Source organism: Apis cerana, linkage group LG13 (assembly GCF_029169275.1).
Source record: "Apis cerana isolate GH-2021 linkage group LG13, AcerK_1.0, whole genome shotgun sequence".
Taxonomy (NCBI): Eukaryota; Metazoa; Arthropoda; class Insecta; order Hymenoptera; family Apidae; genus Apis; species Apis cerana.
The window spans coordinates 10,130,732-10,148,525 of record NC_083864.1 but is presented as its reverse complement, the minus strand read 5'-3'; the positions used below and the strand labels follow the sequence as shown (position 1 = coordinate 10,148,525).

The 17,794-nt window shown below is 27.6% G+C and overlaps 3 protein-coding genes and 1 non-coding gene across 5 annotated transcripts; 1 reads left to right on the top strand and 3 right to left on the bottom strand.

Moving 5' to 3' along the window:
• Window positions 1-184: 184 nt before the first annotated feature.
• On the top strand, window positions 185-1,415 carry LOC108004009 (growth/differentiation factor 2). The gene has a single exon (XM_017066626.3). It carries the CDS (start codon window positions 185-187, stop codon window positions 1,205-1,207), a length of 1,023 nt encoding a protein of 340 aa, XP_016922115.1. The 3' UTR covers window positions 1,208-1,415.
• Window positions 1,275-10,830, bottom strand: LOC108004036 (microsomal triacylglycerol transfer protein). 2 transcript variants are annotated; one of them, XM_017066679.3, is made up of 5 exons: window positions 10,609-10,749; window positions 9,264-9,287; window positions 6,032-6,225; window positions 4,244-4,900; window positions 1,275-3,819 (listed from the first exon to the last, which is right to left on the bottom strand). In XM_017066679.3, the coding sequence occupies exons 1-5, from the start codon at window positions 10,658-10,660 to the stop codon at window positions 2,077-2,079; spliced, it is 2,670 nt and encodes an 889-aa protein (XP_016922168.2). In that variant the 5' UTR covers window positions 10,661-10,749; the 3' UTR covers window positions 1,275-2,076. The 2 variants fall into 2 exon arrangements, with proteins under 2 accessions (XP_016922168.2, XP_061940109.1); XM_062084125.1 differs by lacking the exon at window positions 9,264-9,287 and having other exon boundaries at window positions 10,609-10,830.
• Window positions 10,622-16,680, bottom strand: LOC108004037 (uncharacterized). Its single transcript, XM_028669845.2, has 4 exons — window positions 14,682-16,680; window positions 14,481-14,612; window positions 14,313-14,395; window positions 10,622-10,964 (listed from the first exon to the last, which is right to left on the bottom strand). The coding sequence occupies exons 1-3, from the start codon at window positions 16,507-16,509 to the stop codon at window positions 14,361-14,363; spliced, it is 1,995 nt and encodes a 664-aa protein (XP_028525646.1). The 5' UTR covers window positions 16,510-16,680; the 3' UTR covers window positions 10,622-10,964; window positions 14,313-14,360.
• A 611-nt stretch (window positions 16,681-17,291) lies between these two features.
• On the bottom strand, window positions 17,292-17,486 carry LOC114578291 (U2 spliceosomal RNA). The gene has a single exon (XR_003699119.1). It is a non-coding gene; the product is annotated as a U2 spliceosomal RNA (small nuclear RNA).
• Between the last annotated feature and the right edge of the window lie 308 nt (window positions 17,487-17,794).

Genomic DNA, 17,794 nt, shown 5'->3' with positions numbered 1-17,794 from the left:
GCAATTTCGAATCCCGCCTTTCCATTGGCTTCTATTTAAAATCGGTCCTTCAGCCTCACCCACCGATCAAGGATTCATTTTCAGTTGAACGCCAAATCCGATCGACTCCGGTTCTACACCATCCAATATTTCCAACCTCCCATCTCTTAAAAAGAAACTATCGTTAAAAAAAAACCACCCATTAATGAATCCCTCCCAATACCTCTTCCTAATCCTCTTGGGAACCTTCTGCGTCTACGGATTATGGAAAACAAGCTCTCGTTCCTGGCAAGCACCGAGAGTGCACGCCAAAGCGTCCATCCAGTTCGACCTCTCGATTCCAGCCTCGTCCCCGTCCGTTCTCCATCGTTTCTCGAACAAGACGAACAGAAGGGCCACCGAAAAAAGTCACAGAAGGTATCGAGGAGTCGTGTCCAAGTACATGCTGGAGCTGTACCATCGCAGATCGGACGTGGACATAGTGAGAGCGTTGGAGCCAATCCACGTGTCCGGTCCGATCAACGATGGAGCGAAAATCCTCGTGTTCTCGGTGCCTCCGATCGATCCCGACGAAGTGTTGGAGGTGGCAGAGCTGCTCGGGGTCGCGGGGTCCATCCTCAGAGTCCGCCTGGACCACATGGACACCTTCGAGAGCTGCAGATCAAGGAGGGACGACAGTTGGAGGGCCTTCAACGTGACCTCGGCGGTCGCCACGAGGGGTGGCGGTGTTGTCAGGTTCCGAGTGTACGGCAGAGTTGGCTACCATCCTTGCGGCGACGGTCCAATCTTGCTGTTGAGCTACGCCAAAGTGAGGAAGAAGCGTCCACGGAGATCCGTGCAGGAGGAAGAGGCGGAGGAGGCCGACGAAGGGCCTCGAAGAAGGCGCAAGAACTCGTGCAGGAGGCGTTCCATGTACGTGGACTTCGCGCTGATCGCTTATGACGATTGGGTTGTCGCCCCCCCGGGCTACGAGGCCTACCAGTGCTCTGGAAAGTGTTTCTACCCCTTTGGCGACCATCTCAGCCCTACGAAACACGCGATCGTGCAGACGTTGGTGCACGGCGCTCTTCAGGGCGTCGATCAGGGTGGAAGCAAGCCAGTTGGGAGGGCTTGCTGTGTGCCTACTAGATTGGCGCCTACTAGTCTACTGTATCTGGATGCCAGTGGGACGTTGACTTATCAGTATGGGTATGAGGACATGGTCGTCGCTGAATGTGGCTGCCGTTGAAGTGTTCGGGATTGGGCGGGATCTGGTGTGGAGTCGATCTTATATACGAAGAGAACGAAGAGAGACGTTTTTTTTTAATGTTATACTTGGATTTATTTCATTTATTTTGAGTTCCTTTCTTCTCGCAGAAACGATCTTCGATATCTCTTACGTGACATTTAAAAATAAGATTTCCATTTTGATGGAGAAAATATATAATATATTTTAATGCTCGATTTTATTAATTTCATCATATCACAAATCTTTTTTTAATATTAAATTTTAGATTAGATTACATAGAATATAATATTTTTCAACGAATACGTATTATAATGTTTTTTATTATGTTATATCTGAGTAAAAATATTTCTTGTGTAATAAAATATTTATTATTTATGGTTTTATAAATTATAAAATTCACGAGGAAAAATGGAAAATACGATATATTTTTAACCACCTATAATCGATTAAATTTTTCTATTTATTTATATCTATTCGCAAGTAATAAATATAAAAACTATTTTAAAATTAAATAATTAAATCGTATCAAAAAATAAAAAATATAAGGTAAAAATAGAAACAAATAAAATAATTTGAAATTATAAAGTCGTTATATAACTATAAAAAAAAAGTTTAAATCAAAATTGAATTGCGAAACAAATTAACCATTGGAATGATTTTCATATAAAAGATTTCTCTCGCTCGAAAATTGTAAATGCATCGATTATACTTACACAATAAAAATCTCTTGCCTATATCTTTGTTTCACGTAACACACGGTTTCTCTTTCTACGCACTAGTTGCACACGGAAGAAGAATTTGATATCCTTTGCAATTGTCTTTGTATATTTTATAAAGTTTTATGACAAACTTTAACAAACAGTCTTCACTCAACCAGTAATCTTCGAACACATTTCGTTATTCTTTCTGTTCAACAGATAAGATTTACCAGGATTATGCAGCCTTATCCTCCTAGTCTTCCTCAGCTTGTGCCTACTTCCGGCCACTCTTTCGACCTTGTACACTTGATACTTAACCACATTCTCTGGTTGGCTGAGCTTCATACACAAAGACACTGGTCCAGAAAAGTCTACATCGGTGGCCAACTCCAATTTGGGTTCCATGGTCATGGAGAATTCAGCCATGCTCTGCACGAAGTCAGATCGCACCTTTGTTCCTCCTTGGATCACCACTCCAGCCTTCAAATCTACCAGAGATTGGGCATTTCTGGACCATAGACTCAGTTGAATCTGTCCAGCTAAATCAAAGCTAACCGCACCCTGAACATCAATCTCAACCACGATTCCTGAAGCCAATGGAATGTATTCGTTGTAATAGTGGATTGCAGACAAGGCTTGGAAGGCTGGGGTTCGTTCAGACGCTGTACCAGACCAAACATGGCCCATGAGTTCCCCTTGACCAGAGAAGAAAACGAACGGCCTGATACCAACTCCCAAGAAATCTAGTTCCATTCCTGCTGTAGCAGGTTCGTTGTCTTGGATATCTTCTTCCTCAGACGTTGAGACGAAGCTTCCTAGACCTCCTGCGAACAGACCAAGAGAGAATAGCGCCTCCTCGTGGTCCTCGACTTGCAGAATCACGTCCACTATTCCACGTTTCATCAATCCTGAGTTGATTTCCTGAATGGTTACCAGTGATCCATTGCTGTCTGGTGATCTTAAGAAACTTCTAGTGAATGCTGTGCTTAAACCTTTTTGGGAAAACACGTTATAATTAACGATATCTTTTCCACTTGTACTTAAGACTTCGTTCAAATCCTTGGCCAATTGAGGATCTTTTTCAGAAAGTTGTTCCAATCGTTGACTGAGATACTTGCGGACCTCGTATGCAGGATCTGTGCCTGCCAAGTATTCCACAAGATGTCTAATGTCCTCTTTCGATGGACCTGTTTCGAGAATAATATCTAAGGCCAGAGTTCTAGCACTACTGTCCCTCTTGGGTCCCCCTATTTGATAGAAAACACGTCTGGCTGCTTTCTTCACCTCAGATGTAATTGAATCTTTGGGTAGAATCGCTAAAGCTTTCCAAGCAGCAATGCTGAGCGATTTTTCCTCGCTTGTTGCAAATTTTAGCAATTTAGGGATCGCAGTCTCACTTCTTAAATTTCTTAGTGCTCTAAGGAACTTTAATTTGCATTCTTCTCCTGTGCAACTGTCGAGGCCAATTTCTAAGCTGCTCCTTGCTTTTTCGATAGCAACTGGAGATCCTAGATGGCGTGCCATCGCTGCTGCAGTTAGGGCTAGTGTTTCTGCTACTTTATCGTTTGGATTAGTCTCTTCTGATCGTTTTAGGATATTTTTAGCGATATCTGCATCTGGTGTTGGGGATAAGGACAGGGCCCAGAGATATCTTTCGGTTTCGTCGCCTCTTTCATCTTGTTTGAGAATCTTCATGGCTGCTTGATGACTCGCCACAGTTGAGGCCACACCAAATATGTCCAATAATTGTGGTTTTAGTTGACGATATCGGGGACTTTTTAAAATTTTCAAAAGCTCGTCCGGAGAAGCTGATTTGACTAGAGGTACTAACTTGAGGAATGCAGAGGCGGATTTCCCTGTGCCCAAAGCGTTGTTCTCCAAAGCGTTGCGATACTCGTCGATTGTTTGTTCAATCTGAAATTATATAATACAAAAATAGATAAATAATGATTATTCCAAGTATCTCTTTTTTTCAAATTTTCTATTATATAAATACTTTTCTATTATTTTATCTTTAACGTTTAAAAAAATCAATAAATTTTCATTTCTAATGAATTATTTTTACAATTTATAATAAATCCATTTGTATTTTTTAATTTTTTATACCGTCTTGATGATAATAATTAGTTGCTCTCATAAATAAACAAAGAAGAGGAAACAGTAGACAAATAAACATTTAAACGAGGATAATTATAAGTCTTCCGGTTTTCTGTCACGCTATTGATTTCACCAACTAGACAACAGATTTTATATCGATATTAAACTATTACTATTAAATGAAGAGAAGCACAATAAATATAAAATAATTGAAATAAATGAAAAAGTTCTTCGAACTGACCGTCGGACATCCGCTATCAGGGCACGCAAATGGCTCCAATTGCAGTTCGATACTCGTCTCCCTACATCCAGGTTGCACAGCAGCAACAGCCTGCTTCAAGGTATCAGCTTGCACGGTTTTCGCGTTGAGCGTGCCAGGCAACAGTTCGAGTGTCCTCTCTGACGTAACTATGGTGCCCATTTCCGGCCTGGCGGCCAGTACCATCCTGTGCCTCTCCTCGTCACGAATCAAGCTGGGCAGAAGCAGGTCTTGCGTGAGCTCGTACGTGGAATTGCGACTACTCGACACTCTTACGTCGAACGATGGATTTGGATGTCGTTTCCTTGATGGTAGAGTGCTTTGTTCGCAGGATGTTTTTCGTTTTCCCACTGTTTCGGGTCCCAGGGAGTGATAGATCACGGTACAGAGACCAGAAGCGTCACGTTCTTCAACGTCGTTGTCGAACACTCTGTATTGGAGAAGGCTGGCAAGGCCTCGTTTTAAATTTGCCGAAGAGACGCTTTCTGCGGGATCCATGAAGATTGATTGCACCTCGCCGTTCCTCCAGACTAACAAAAGAGGATTCTTTGCTAGGGCGTTTATTCTGGAGGAGTGCTCGATGAATCCTTCCGGTTCCGGTGCTCTTCGAGATTTGATCCATAGTTGCGGATGATGAAGCTGTGGAAGTTTTTTTTATCTTTATCAGTAATGAGATTAATGCGGAGAAGTGATAAAATAATTTAAGTAATATTTGTTAATAATAATTTTTTTGAACCTTTCTCTTCGCAATTATACGTTAAAAATTGTTTATCATATTTTGAATTGAAAATTGGAATAATGAAAAGCGTGAAATTGAAAAAACGTTTTGAATGATTAGTACTCAATAAATATTTTTTGGAAAGTGATTACGCGTTGGCATTTAACATAGATAGTATTGTTGCGATCGACTGATATCACGACAAATATCTATTTATTTATATAATTTTATTACTTAAATAGAATTATTTGTTACTTAAATAGAATATTTAATTTTTTGGATTAAAATTTTGAAAATTTAAAAATTTTATTTTAAAGTTTATATTATATATATATATATATATTTAAGATAACACTTTAGATAATGAGTTTATAAATACATGAGATAAAAACGAAGGAATTACTCATTTATCGCAAAAAATGATAAGACATAATTTATAATATAATTTATCTTATTATTATGCATACGTACATACATACATACATACATACATATATATATATATATATATATATATAAATACATAAATAATTTATTATTAAAAATTAAAAATTATTTTTAGTAATAATTTTGAAAATATGAAAATGATTAAAAATATATAATTCATAATGCTATATTCTATTTAATATCATTCATGTTACGCTTTAATCTTTTCTTTAAAAAAAAGGTTATCACAATTTTATATTGACATCTTTTTATAACTTATTTACTTTCAATTTAAAATATATTCTAGTTTGTAATAAGTAATATATTTTTTAAACAAGATAATTTATAAAAAGCATAAAAATTGAATCATTTACATCATAAAAAAAAATTTCGAAAAATAATTATGCTTTCAGATTTTATATCTAATTTAAAAGTATAAAATTGTATTTTAAAAAAAGTTATATAAATTTATGATTATTACTGCGAAAGATATCAGTATTCCATTACAAGTTAATGAGATAAAGATAAAATATTAATAAAATGAATAAAAACATGAACTGAGATTACACAATACATTCGATTATTCAATTCCTTTTCATTAATTCAAAATTCAAAAAAACATTTACCTCGATTCTCAACAAGAAGGTATCTCGATCATCCGGTTTCCGCCAAGCGGCAGTCACGTCCAACTCGCCGGTCAAACGAAAGCCAACATCTCCACTGGATTTCGATGGAGCCGCTTCGCTAAATAGCAAAGTCGTTGTCAGTTTATATTTCAGCCCGCTTCCCAATTGCCAGCCTCTGGTAGCTCCAGCCACAGCTGCAACAATCACGCACACTTTCCAATACATGATCAATAATATAACAATGACGAATTCTATTAAATCCTGTATTTAAAGAAGAAACTCGACGCGACAACGCGTAACAATTTTGGTATGCGATCCGGTAGAGAATCACTGGTCGACTGACTAATATTGTTGCTCTTGAATGACTCGTCTATAAACCGATGGAACACAGTGATAGTTGACTGTGTGTTGGAGTTGTGGTCCTACAAACAGTATGGTATTAGTGGACGTGTTGAATATCGTTTATGTGTGATAACTATGTACGATGTTTATGAAACGATTGTGGATTTATGAAATATTTTTTGTTCTTTTCTTTTCCGTTTGGTGATATTGTGGAGAAGAAAATGTGAACTAAAAATAATGAGTTTTATTCGAAAATATTAATTATTGTGTGATTATATATACAAATAAAAAGTTGATTTTTTTGAATATAGAAGAATAATATGTACAATATTTTTATTTATAATAAATAATTGTTTAAATTGTATTAAAATTATATTCTTCTAGTTATATATAAGTATTCTTATTTATATGTATATGTAATTATATATATATATAATTAGTAATTTCCTCTTAATTCAATCTGATTATAGATAACGTTATATGTACATACAAAAAATATATATATAATATAAAAATAATTTTATTTTCAATGTACAATATCTTTTAACATTCTATTTTTTTATCATTTATTTAGATTTATTTATTGCTTTTAATTTAAAATATTTGATTTTGAAAAATTCATTTTTACAAATAATCCATTTCTTTTTAAATCATTATCGAAATAATAAATTAATTTATATATATATATATATAAAATATATTTAATATATATATTAAAAAACTTAAACAAGCATTTTTTCTAGAATTTTTTATATTATCGTATTCTATATTATCGTATTTTACCAACAAATTATACATATAATTATACTAATACTATACTAATACACGTGATATAATTATTAGCTAATACTAAATATTTTCAATTTCCAATAATATTTTTATCAATATATATATGTATATACATGTATGTTTTAGATTTAAATAAAATTAAATGATTATATAAATTATAACTTAATAATATTCTATTTTTAACCATTGCTTTAAATATTATAATGTACACAGAAACTTTTCCTTAATTGTATTATGCTTATTAATGCAGATATCGCTCTTGAAAATCAACTTGTAAATCTGTTTTCAACTCATCAATTCATAATTAATCACTCTACCGTATCTTTACTTTCTATATTATTAATCTGACATGAGAAAATAATTTTAAAAAAAGACTAGAATCTAGTTATAGTTTAAATTATAATTATAATAACATGTTTGTAAAAACATATATAAGATGCTTCAATGCAAACACATATTACAAGTATGTAAATTATATGAGTATACCAAGAGAAATAAGTTCACACGTTTATACACAGTGACTCGAAAATACTACAAAAATAAGAAAAATAAATTACAATAATTATATTCATTTGTTCAGTATTGTAAAAAGATTTTAACCATTCGAGCATTAAAAATTGTACTTATAAAAATTGATTACATAATATAAAAATAAATATTAATTAACAATATTGAAATTCGAATGATTTAATAAATAAATATATTCCTTGAAATCAATATCAATACAATAGAGTAATATATCATTTTTCATCTCATCAACAGAATTTCTTTTCATTTATTTTAAAAGCATATTAAATTTTTTATACTTTAATTATATTTATTATTTTTCATATTCGTATTTTTATATTTTTTAAATTGATAAATCGATTTTGTAAAGCGGAATTTCTCAATTTTTAATATTAAAATTAAATGAAGGAAACGAAGATACTAATTGCATTCATTTATTCAATGTTGTTTATTTTAGAAAATATTAATAATATTTTTGAATCACCCGATACATAGGCATGCGCATACCTAACGTACACAGAATCGTCACAGTCTGGATCGCTCTTCTAAAAACGACGAGACACGTTGTGTAGCGTATAGAGAGATGCATGCATATGCAGGGGGGTATTCTTTGCTTGTGTAGACAAATCACACATAGTCACACAGTCGGACGATAGGCACCGTTAATTCACGGAGTCCCTGCTACACGACAAAGACACGGAAATGGTACCTCCGTTCATGTAATTGAGCTAATCATAAGGGCAAGCCGCTAAAAGCGAACATTTTTTTGCGTTAAATTAAAAACTTCTTCTAATAACAAATGAAAAGGAAATAATTAATTAGAAAATAATCGTCACAAATTAAAAAAAAGTATCAAAAGAATAAGAAGAAAATTTTTAATTAAAATTAAAAAATTAGATGCCATGATAAAAATTAAAAATTAAGAAAAATAATGAATTTAGTACAAAAAAATTAATACGATAAAGATTTTTTCAATTGCGATAGAAATTATTTATTAATTATTTATTGTTTTTACTGTTTCTTCGATTAATAACTTTTTCTTCAAAGTAATAATTTTCAGATTATGTAAATCTGATTTTTTAGACCGAGAAAAAACTGCATCTACTTTTCAAACTTTCTTAAGCGGTACTTTTCAATGAGAAATCTATTTAATTATTTAAGAGTGATTCAGTTTCCTATTATATTTATATTTATATTTTTAATTCTATATTTTATAATTTTAATTATAAAAAATAGTAATAATTCCGAAAATTCATATTATTTATTATTGAATATTATAATAAATGTTTCAAATCAATTTATAAATCTTAAGAAAAAATATCAATATTAAATAGAATGAAATTCTATCATCTGTCTTATACTAAGTTACATTTGTTAGGAGATCACTTATCTCGGCAAACAGATTCTATTTCTTTCTTATAGACCTTGATTTATATAATATCTTCAACTACATATTTTACCAAAAATTGTACTGTATTACGATAAATAATGTATAATTAATAAAAAATATCATCTTTTATTCTTTATTTTTCCTCAATTTTTTTTTCACTGAAATGTCTCGTGAATTTAAAACAAATGGTAAATATTGATTTACCTGGTGCCATTTGACAGTAGGAACCTGAAAAAAAATTTTTTAATTAGGGAAAATCTTCGATGTATTATAGAATGATTAAAAAATAATTTTTCGTTCAATTAGCAATTTTTTTTGTTGTAAATAAAATAATTATTTTATCGAGTCAGTATTCTGAAGGACGCAACCTCGATTAACCAAATTCGTATAAAGTAGACCCGAAAAAGGATTGAAGATATATAAAGAAAGAAATTCTGCATTGATAATTTTATGTGATTCATCAAATTCCATGTATGTTAGTTTCCTTTCAAATTGCATATATTTATTAAAATTATTGATTTTCTTTAAATTCGATAAAAAAAATGATGAATTTTTATTCCATAACATGTATAAATTTCTGATATAAATTTCTGAATGAAAAATCTTATGGAATAATATTTAGTAACCTTGGAGCACCAAAGAATTAATTTTTTATGATTTAATGTTGAAATTAATATTCGTTTAACTATATACATTATATAATATATAATTATATATTATATAAGATATTTATGTAATGGTATAACAAGAAAGAAATGATGTTTCATAAAAAAACAATTTTGAAAATTTTATTTATTTATAATTAATCAAATAAATTTAAAATACTTTATTATTCTGTGAAAAATATTTTTAACAAAAAATTTTAAATAATAGTTTTTTTTATCTATATAGATAATATAAGAATTATTTTTAAAAAATTGTAGTTCTAACTGAGTAATATGAATTATAATTGCGATAATATTTCTTTTTCGTTATTTCAGTTTTTAAAGTAAAAAATTCAGGAACTTATATACATAAAAATTGTAATGAATAACTGTATCAAATTAAAATTCAAAAGAAATTTCATTTCTGTATCAAAAAAAATTTTGATGTATATATATGTTGTATAATATGTTAATCTTAAATTAAGAAAAAAAATATCCATGATTTTACATTATATTATATATTTTGTTTATAATAAATTAATTATAGAATTATCGATTTCTTTTATGTTCCTTTAGTGAAGGAAAATATTACTAAATTAATAGTATTAATAAAATTGTCTTCTTTCTTATCTTCAAATATTTTAAACAGCACATTCTCTTAAATATATTACACATTTGAATAATTTTTTAAAATTAAATTCCTTCATTCCATTTAAAAATACAAAACAATTTCTAAACAACTTTGACACAAATATCAAATACTTCTATCCTTTTCCGTTCATTTTAACAAACGATGGTTAATCGCGAAAAAATTCGAAATTAGCGGGGATGACAGACGCGGGAAAGTGGAATGATAGATTGAAACGTGAAAGCAGGCGGACCAACCAAGTAAGTTGGTAACTCACCGAAGAGCGCCAGAAGGTAAACGAGAGAGACGGTGAGCGTGGTGACCGGCATTTCTGAACAGGCTATTCTTCGCTCGTTCTTCACGGACGATTTTCCTCGTGTCTATTATTCCAGTCTCTATCGTATTCTACGCTGTTACGTTCTCTACTCCTTCTACGAGTAAATTCCGAGTAATTAGACAGGACAAGCCTGCGTTATCGAACCCCGCGACCATCTCTGACATTCCCTTCCACTCTATGCGAAGCCATTACTCCTTCCACATTGCGATATCACGAGGACCATGTACGAATCCCCTCCACCGGAACTTTTCCCACGAAGGAAGGAGAAGAATCGGAGCGTGGGGATATTTCGTGATCTAGTTTCAGAGACAAGATATATTCGGAAACGAGATGGATTAAATATTGTTGATTCTCTATGTCTACGTGACATTCTTTGTAAAGTTGTTACGATTTACACTGATAATGCTGTATGATTTAATGAGTGGATATTTTTAAATACAAAATGTAATATATGTAAGTTGGCAATTTCAATAAAAATACAATAGCATTATCGCTGATATGTGAAATCGCAACGATTAGGTATTATTTATTCTATATTGAGTTTTACAGACTTTTTAGTGCAGTGTAGTTGAAACAAAGTACAAGAGAATTTTTGGAATTGTGTTTATGGAGTGACTTTTAGTATTTCAATAATTTTTTAAATTGTAAATTAAAATTACATCGTGTTGAAGATGATGAAAATTCTTGGTTCTTGATTTTTGAGAAAGAATATTGAGTTAATTGTATTTAACAATTATATAATTACTTATGTTTAATAAATTAATACGTTTAATTTATACTTCACCAAATTATTGAATTATTTTAACAAAAATCTATTATAAATATTTGTATTTGTAAATATTTTTTTGTGTGTATAAAAATATATATAATGTAAATAATATATTTTTCTAAATTTAAAAAAATTAAAAAAATTATAAAAAATTCTTGAATGTAATAAAATATAATATTATAATAAAAATAAAAAACTATAAACAAATAATATATTGAGTTAATTTTATTTGCTCATATATTTCATATTTTAAATTGATAACTACAAATTAATTATTTTTAAATAATATTTATGTAACCATAATATATATGTATATATAATATAATAATATTTCAATAAATTATTCGTAAATAATATAATTTTTATACTGATAATTGAAAGTATAATTTCTACAATTGTAAAAAATTAAGTAAATTAAGTAAATAAAGCAAAAGAAAAATGAAAAAATAAAATTTTTTTATAGAAGATTTAATTAAAATAGAAAATGTTGAATTTTATAATAATAAATAATAATAATAATGAATGTTCGTTAATAGGATGAAACTTTTCCATAAGATTGCTTAGAAATCTTGAAACTAGTTATCTGCAAAGTTCAAATGAGGTCAAAGCACTAGATGTTAAACGTTGACACGCATAGAATTACTATAGCAAACATTTACAAATCATTGAACTTTATTGGAATAAGTTTCTTTCAAATATTAATGATTTTTTAAAAATTTGTGTAAAATAAATATTTATATTATTATTTTCATAAATTAATTATAAAATTTAAAATATTGATTATTACATTCGAAAATCTTTTTTTGCTTTAAATATCATTCTTTTCATGAATAAAAGTAAATAATTGCAATGTATAATAAATTTTATATATATATTTTTTAAATTATTTTTGTCTAATAAAATATAGTTAATAATATAAAGTTTGTATAATATATAATATATACAAATTTATATATTATATTTAATAATTATTCTTTTTCTGATATTTAAATTATTATATATATAAATTATAAATTATAATTTCAGATTATTTCATCTTAAAATTGCTTAAAATTCCAAAAAATGAATAATTGATAAATTAATAGAAAATATTCCATTATTTGTAAATACATATATACTTTACACCGACAATTTTAGCAAGTAGATATATATAATCAACGATCTAAAATAAGCATGAAAGAATTTGTTAAAATAATAATAAATTATGAGTGATGTCTTGCATTATCATAAAAAATGAAGAGAAAGGAAAAACAATTATCATATAAATTCAAAACTAAAAAAAATTTTGCTATTTATATTGTTGATATAGAAATATTTTATAATATTATATTAATTATTATTATATCAAAATTTAATAAAATTTTATATCAAGGAAATATTACCTAATAATGGAAATATTATTCTATATTATTTCTATATAAATTTATCAAATATTTGCTAATAATTAATATATTCGTGGAATATATTTAAAAGATATTTTTCAATTTTAAAGGTTCAAAGAAACAAATACAAAAGATAATATACAAAATTTTACTTGAGGCTTATTTATTAAGTAATACATGAGTCAAGTTTGCATTGTATACACAAAGCGAGACGAGATAGAATGCGAGTTTTATTTTTGTTATACGCAACATAATGTGACGCATCGTGTCATTCTATCTTCGTTTTAGTTTATCTAGTGAAAATTTAAATTATTTATAACTTAATAAATAAGACTTAAACAATTTTTACTTAACAATTTTATATTTATTTTGATTTTTAGACTCCGAAGGCTATAAATATATTGATGTTCTTTATATAATTCCATAATATATAAAAAATCTTTATCGTGATTAAATATTTTTTCTAATTTTAACGAATATTAATTTAAATTAATTTTAATAGTTTTCATCAATATTATAAACATTATATATATATACATATAATATCAAAAAATATAAAAAAAATATAAAAAATATCTTTTAATATTAAAGTAATAAAATAGTTTTCATTATTTTTATTGTTTCATTAATAATAGTATCATTTTTGAAATTCAAAACTAAAAACTTTTTATAATTAAAAAAAATATTTAAAATAATAATTTTAAATATTAATTTTTTTTTATAAAAATTTCTTTAAATTTATATAATAAAAAACAAACTATATAATCAAATTAGATACATAGTTAATGACAGATAATAGGAAAACATAATGGCCGTTATTTAGATACAAAGTATATTAAAATAATTTGTAGGACAATGTGTATATATACATTCTTGAGAGTGCGGAAACATTCTTATCAATTATTTAACCTTTACTCTTATTGTTTTTTTCTGGATTAAATTTCAATCTTTGTTTCTTGTACAATCTTAATTTTTTAATCCAATTTATTATTATTATTTATTAACTTATAATTTTTCTAAATTGTATTGTATTATAATTTTTTTTAAATTATTTTTTGTGCATAACGAACAATAAAAGAATCTTGTATTTCGTGTGTTTTTATTTGATAATTAAATAAAATATATGATTGAAATATTTATTAAATAATTAATAAATACATTTATCGTATATTATTATAAGAATGAGCATTCAGAATGAACATCTCTGTTTTTCCTTTCTTTTCTTTAAAAAATTTATGGAATAATTTGTGCAATATGTTAATTTGATTTGTTATTATATATGTAAATAAAATTGTATTATCTTATTTATACAAAATAAATTATTTTGTTAAATTATATTTAGCATAATGCATATTGTATTTAAAAAGATTAAAATCAGACAATTAAAAAATGTACTTCAATTAAAAACAATTTATGTTAATATTTAAAATTTTTGTGAATAGAAAAAACAAACATTTTTTAAAAAAATTGAAAAATACAAAAATTTTAAGTACCTTTGTATACGTACAAATTTCAACAATATTATATATATAAAGTAGAATTTATATTTTTTTGTTTTGAGATCTTCTGATTCGTTCTGAAATAAAATTATAATTATAAATATATACTATATATCTAAATATAATTTCAAAAATAAATAAAAATTAAAATAAATTAATTACGCTTCTTAGATATTTCTGAGGAATGCTCTATCAATGTATTATTTTTTTCATTAGTTTTGGAAGATATTTTCCTTTTTTTAATATAAGGAGTTACGGGTAGAGTTAGTTTATTTATTTCATTTTGTTCTTTTTCTGTAATAAAGAATATTTGTTTAAAAATATAATATATAGAAAAAATAATATTTATTTATTTGAAATTACCTATTTCAGAAAATTTTACACTTCTAGTGGATCTTCTTTTATTATCTTGTTCTTCTAAACATACATCATGAACGCAATTATTTGTATGTAATACATCTGTCTTTTCATTATCATTAATATTATTTTTAAAATAACTTCTTCTTTTTCTTCTATCTAAATGAGTTTCATTCTCTTTACATTCTTGTTTTTGTACATTAATAGATTCTTTTTTGAAAGATTTCTTTTTAACTATAGATGTATCTATTGAAATACTTCTATTCCTTAAAACCTTTATACATTTATTATTTTGGGGGTTTTCTTCTTTATCACTTACAGAAATATGTTTTTCTTTTAATATGTTTAAGTATATATCAGCTTTATCTTTTTTACATGGTGTGGAGGTATTTATATTTAATGGTAATGTTTGATTTAATATTATATCACTTTCATTCATGTTTGTTTGTGCTATATTATTTTTCTTTTGTGGCTTACAAATACTTTTATTTAATTCTTGCAATGGTATTAATGTTTGTGTTTGCATGCAAGTTATATTATTAGTATTATTTTTTATTTTAACTTTTAATTCTAATTCTTGTCTTATGTCATCTTCATATTCATCAGAATTAGAATCATTAAAATGAAGTTTTTTTCGTATATCATTTGTTTCTTCGTGAAGACTATCAAAATCAAAATTATCAATTCTGGATAATGCTGCAGCTAAATCCATTTTTATCTGTGTTTCTTCATCGATTGGTATTTCATTTAAAATTATATGATCATCAAAATTAACTTTATTTGATGACTTTTCATGAGATTCTATTTTAGTTGTTGATTGTTTTAATATACTCTTTCCAGGTGTTTGATTAGAATTAATATAGGATATTGAATCATCTAATTGAATTTCTGGTGTTTTACATAGATTCATTTTTATTGTTGTTGATGGATTTTTTATTTTTTTTAATGATCCAGATAATTGTACTTTTTGCAATAGATTTAATTTTTTAGCTTGTTTCAGAGATGTAATCTTTTTTTCATTAGATCCAGTAAATATAGATTTTATTTTGTGTTTTATATTAGGACTTTCATTCTTTATGTACTTATTACTTATATCATTTAGATTACATTTCAATTTATTTGAATCATCATTATTTTTTATTTTTTCTGTCATTTTGCTCTTTTTTTCATTTAAAAAAGCTTTAATGGAATTTGATTTTGCAGATATAATTTTTTTTTTAGTAGTTTGATTATCAGAAAATAAATTTGTATCTTTCCAGCCTTGTGAACGAAATTTTTCCAATTTTTCAAATTGTGAATCACAATTTTTTACTTCTATAAACATCATATCCCAAAATCCTTGTAAATCTTTACATGTAACTAACATTTCACCTTTTCCTACTTCACAATCAGTAACTAATGTACGAAATCTTTCAAATCTTTTGTTTATTAGCAAATTAATTTGTCCAATAGCTTGATTTATTTCATATTTTCCACTTTTTGGAGTTTCAGGTTCCGTTCTAATTTTGATCCATTTTTTACGTAATTCAGTTAACCTATCTATTTCTCTATTTAAAAGAAAATGAAAATATTGTGCGGTACGTTCTTCTTCTTCAATTGAAATATTTAAACTTTGCATAACAGTATCCTTCGTAGGAATATCATCACTTGGCGAACGACCAAGACTAAAACCACGTTTTAATTGTTGTTCTTTTCTAGCATTAGATTTTCCACGACTACAAACTACATAAGGTGAAAATATAACTGCACATGGAGAATTTGACAGAGATATATTATTATTTGAAGAAAAAGATGTTTTTTCGATACTATTATTATATACTTTGGTATTAGCCATTATTTTATTTTTATTATCACAGACAAGGAACGATTTATCATTCAGAACATTTTTGATGTAATGTTTCAACTTTCTCTGATGCCCTTTTGAGCAAGTATAGACAAAGAGCAAATAGTGAAAGATAAAGATAGAATAAAAATATTGACATCAACGCCATCTCCAGAATTCCGAAATGAAATTCTTCACAGAAAAAAATAATAAATAATGAGAAAGATGAAGAGAGAATAAGAATTTATCGTCAAGGCCATCTGTTGAGTATCAGAAATATCTATTCACAAGCAGATTAAGAATTAAATGCCATCTCACGAGAATTTTTAGAAAAATGTTTACGGTAAACTATCTTTTATTCATTTACCATTAGATGGCGGATCGATGAATAAGAACAACTTAATTAGTTTTAATGTTCATCGCAAGATAGTGCGTCAATGATCATTAATTTTTATAATTTTTGAAAGTTCTAGCAACTATTAAACGAAAAAAAATAATAATAAACAAAATTAATCAAAAATTAATCTTTAAATACAAACTTTAAAATGAATAATAAAAATTAAAGTTTCTTGGAAATCAAGAAATTTGACTTTTTCATATTATATATTATTTTTATTGTTAATACCATTATTTTTAATAAATGATAAATTTGTTTCTTTGTCACTTTTTATTCATAGAAATATGTATTTTAATTTTTTTTTTATATAATAATAATAAAATAAAATATATATATATGAATAACTTTAAATTCTAATCTTATTTAATAAGAATCATAAATTATTTTTCGAAATCGATAATATTGAGCCAATCCCGACGGTAGTGCAATGCCAGGCCGACCCGCGACAGAGATGAAGCAAGCTTCAAATACTCCGTCAATTTCAAAAAATCAGATTAATATTCTGACTCTCCATTGGAAAGTGTATCAGATATTAAGCTGATAAGAACAGATACTACACTTTGATCTTAGCCTCAATAGGCCGAGAAGCGATACCAAATCAAAATCAAATAGTAAATATAAGTTATACGAGAATGAATTTCACTTGCGAGAAAACGTATATTCATACATCCCCTAGCGGTGCATATGCGAACCATTTCAAGATTGAAATGAAGGGTGAAACTAGTTCTTATTCTAAGGGGTGCAAAAAATCACTATTATAATTATAATATTTTACGATAATTAAAAATTAAATTAATAAATAAAAATTTATTATTAAAAAATTAGTAATATATATATAAAAAATTGTGTTAATATTTTATTATATACAAAATAAAATTGTTAAAATTAAAATATTTACCA

Bases quoted from the DNA above. Each gene is read 5' to 3' on its own strand.
- LOC108004036 (XM_017066679.3), bottom strand. From the start codon at position 10,660: ATGCCGGTCACCACGCTCACCGTCTCTCTCGTTTACCTTCTGGCGCTC. The intron at 9,288-10,608 runs GTGAGTTACCAA...ATTTTTTTTCAG, and splicing joins TTACCTTCTGGCGCTCTTCG to GTTCCTACTGTCAAATGGCA. The intron at 4,901-6,031 runs GTAAATGTTTTT...AAACTTCCACAG, and splicing joins CCTTCTTGTTGAGAATCGAG to CTTCATCATCCGCAACTATG.
- LOC108004037 (XM_028669845.2), bottom strand. From the start codon at position 16,509: ATGGCTAATACCAAAGTATATAATAATAGTATCGAAAAAACATCTTTT. The intron at 14,613-14,681 runs GTAATTTCAAAT...TCTTTATTACAG, and splicing joins TGTAAAATTTTCTGAAATAG to AAAAAGAACAAAATGAAATA. The intron at 14,396-14,480 runs GTAATTAATTTA...ATTTTATTTCAG, and splicing joins CTCAGAAATATCTAAGAAGC to AACGAATCAGAAGATCTCAA.
- LOC108004009 (XM_017066626.3), top strand. From the start codon at position 185: ATGAATCCCTCCCAATACCTCTTCCTAATCCTCTTGGGAACCTTCTGC.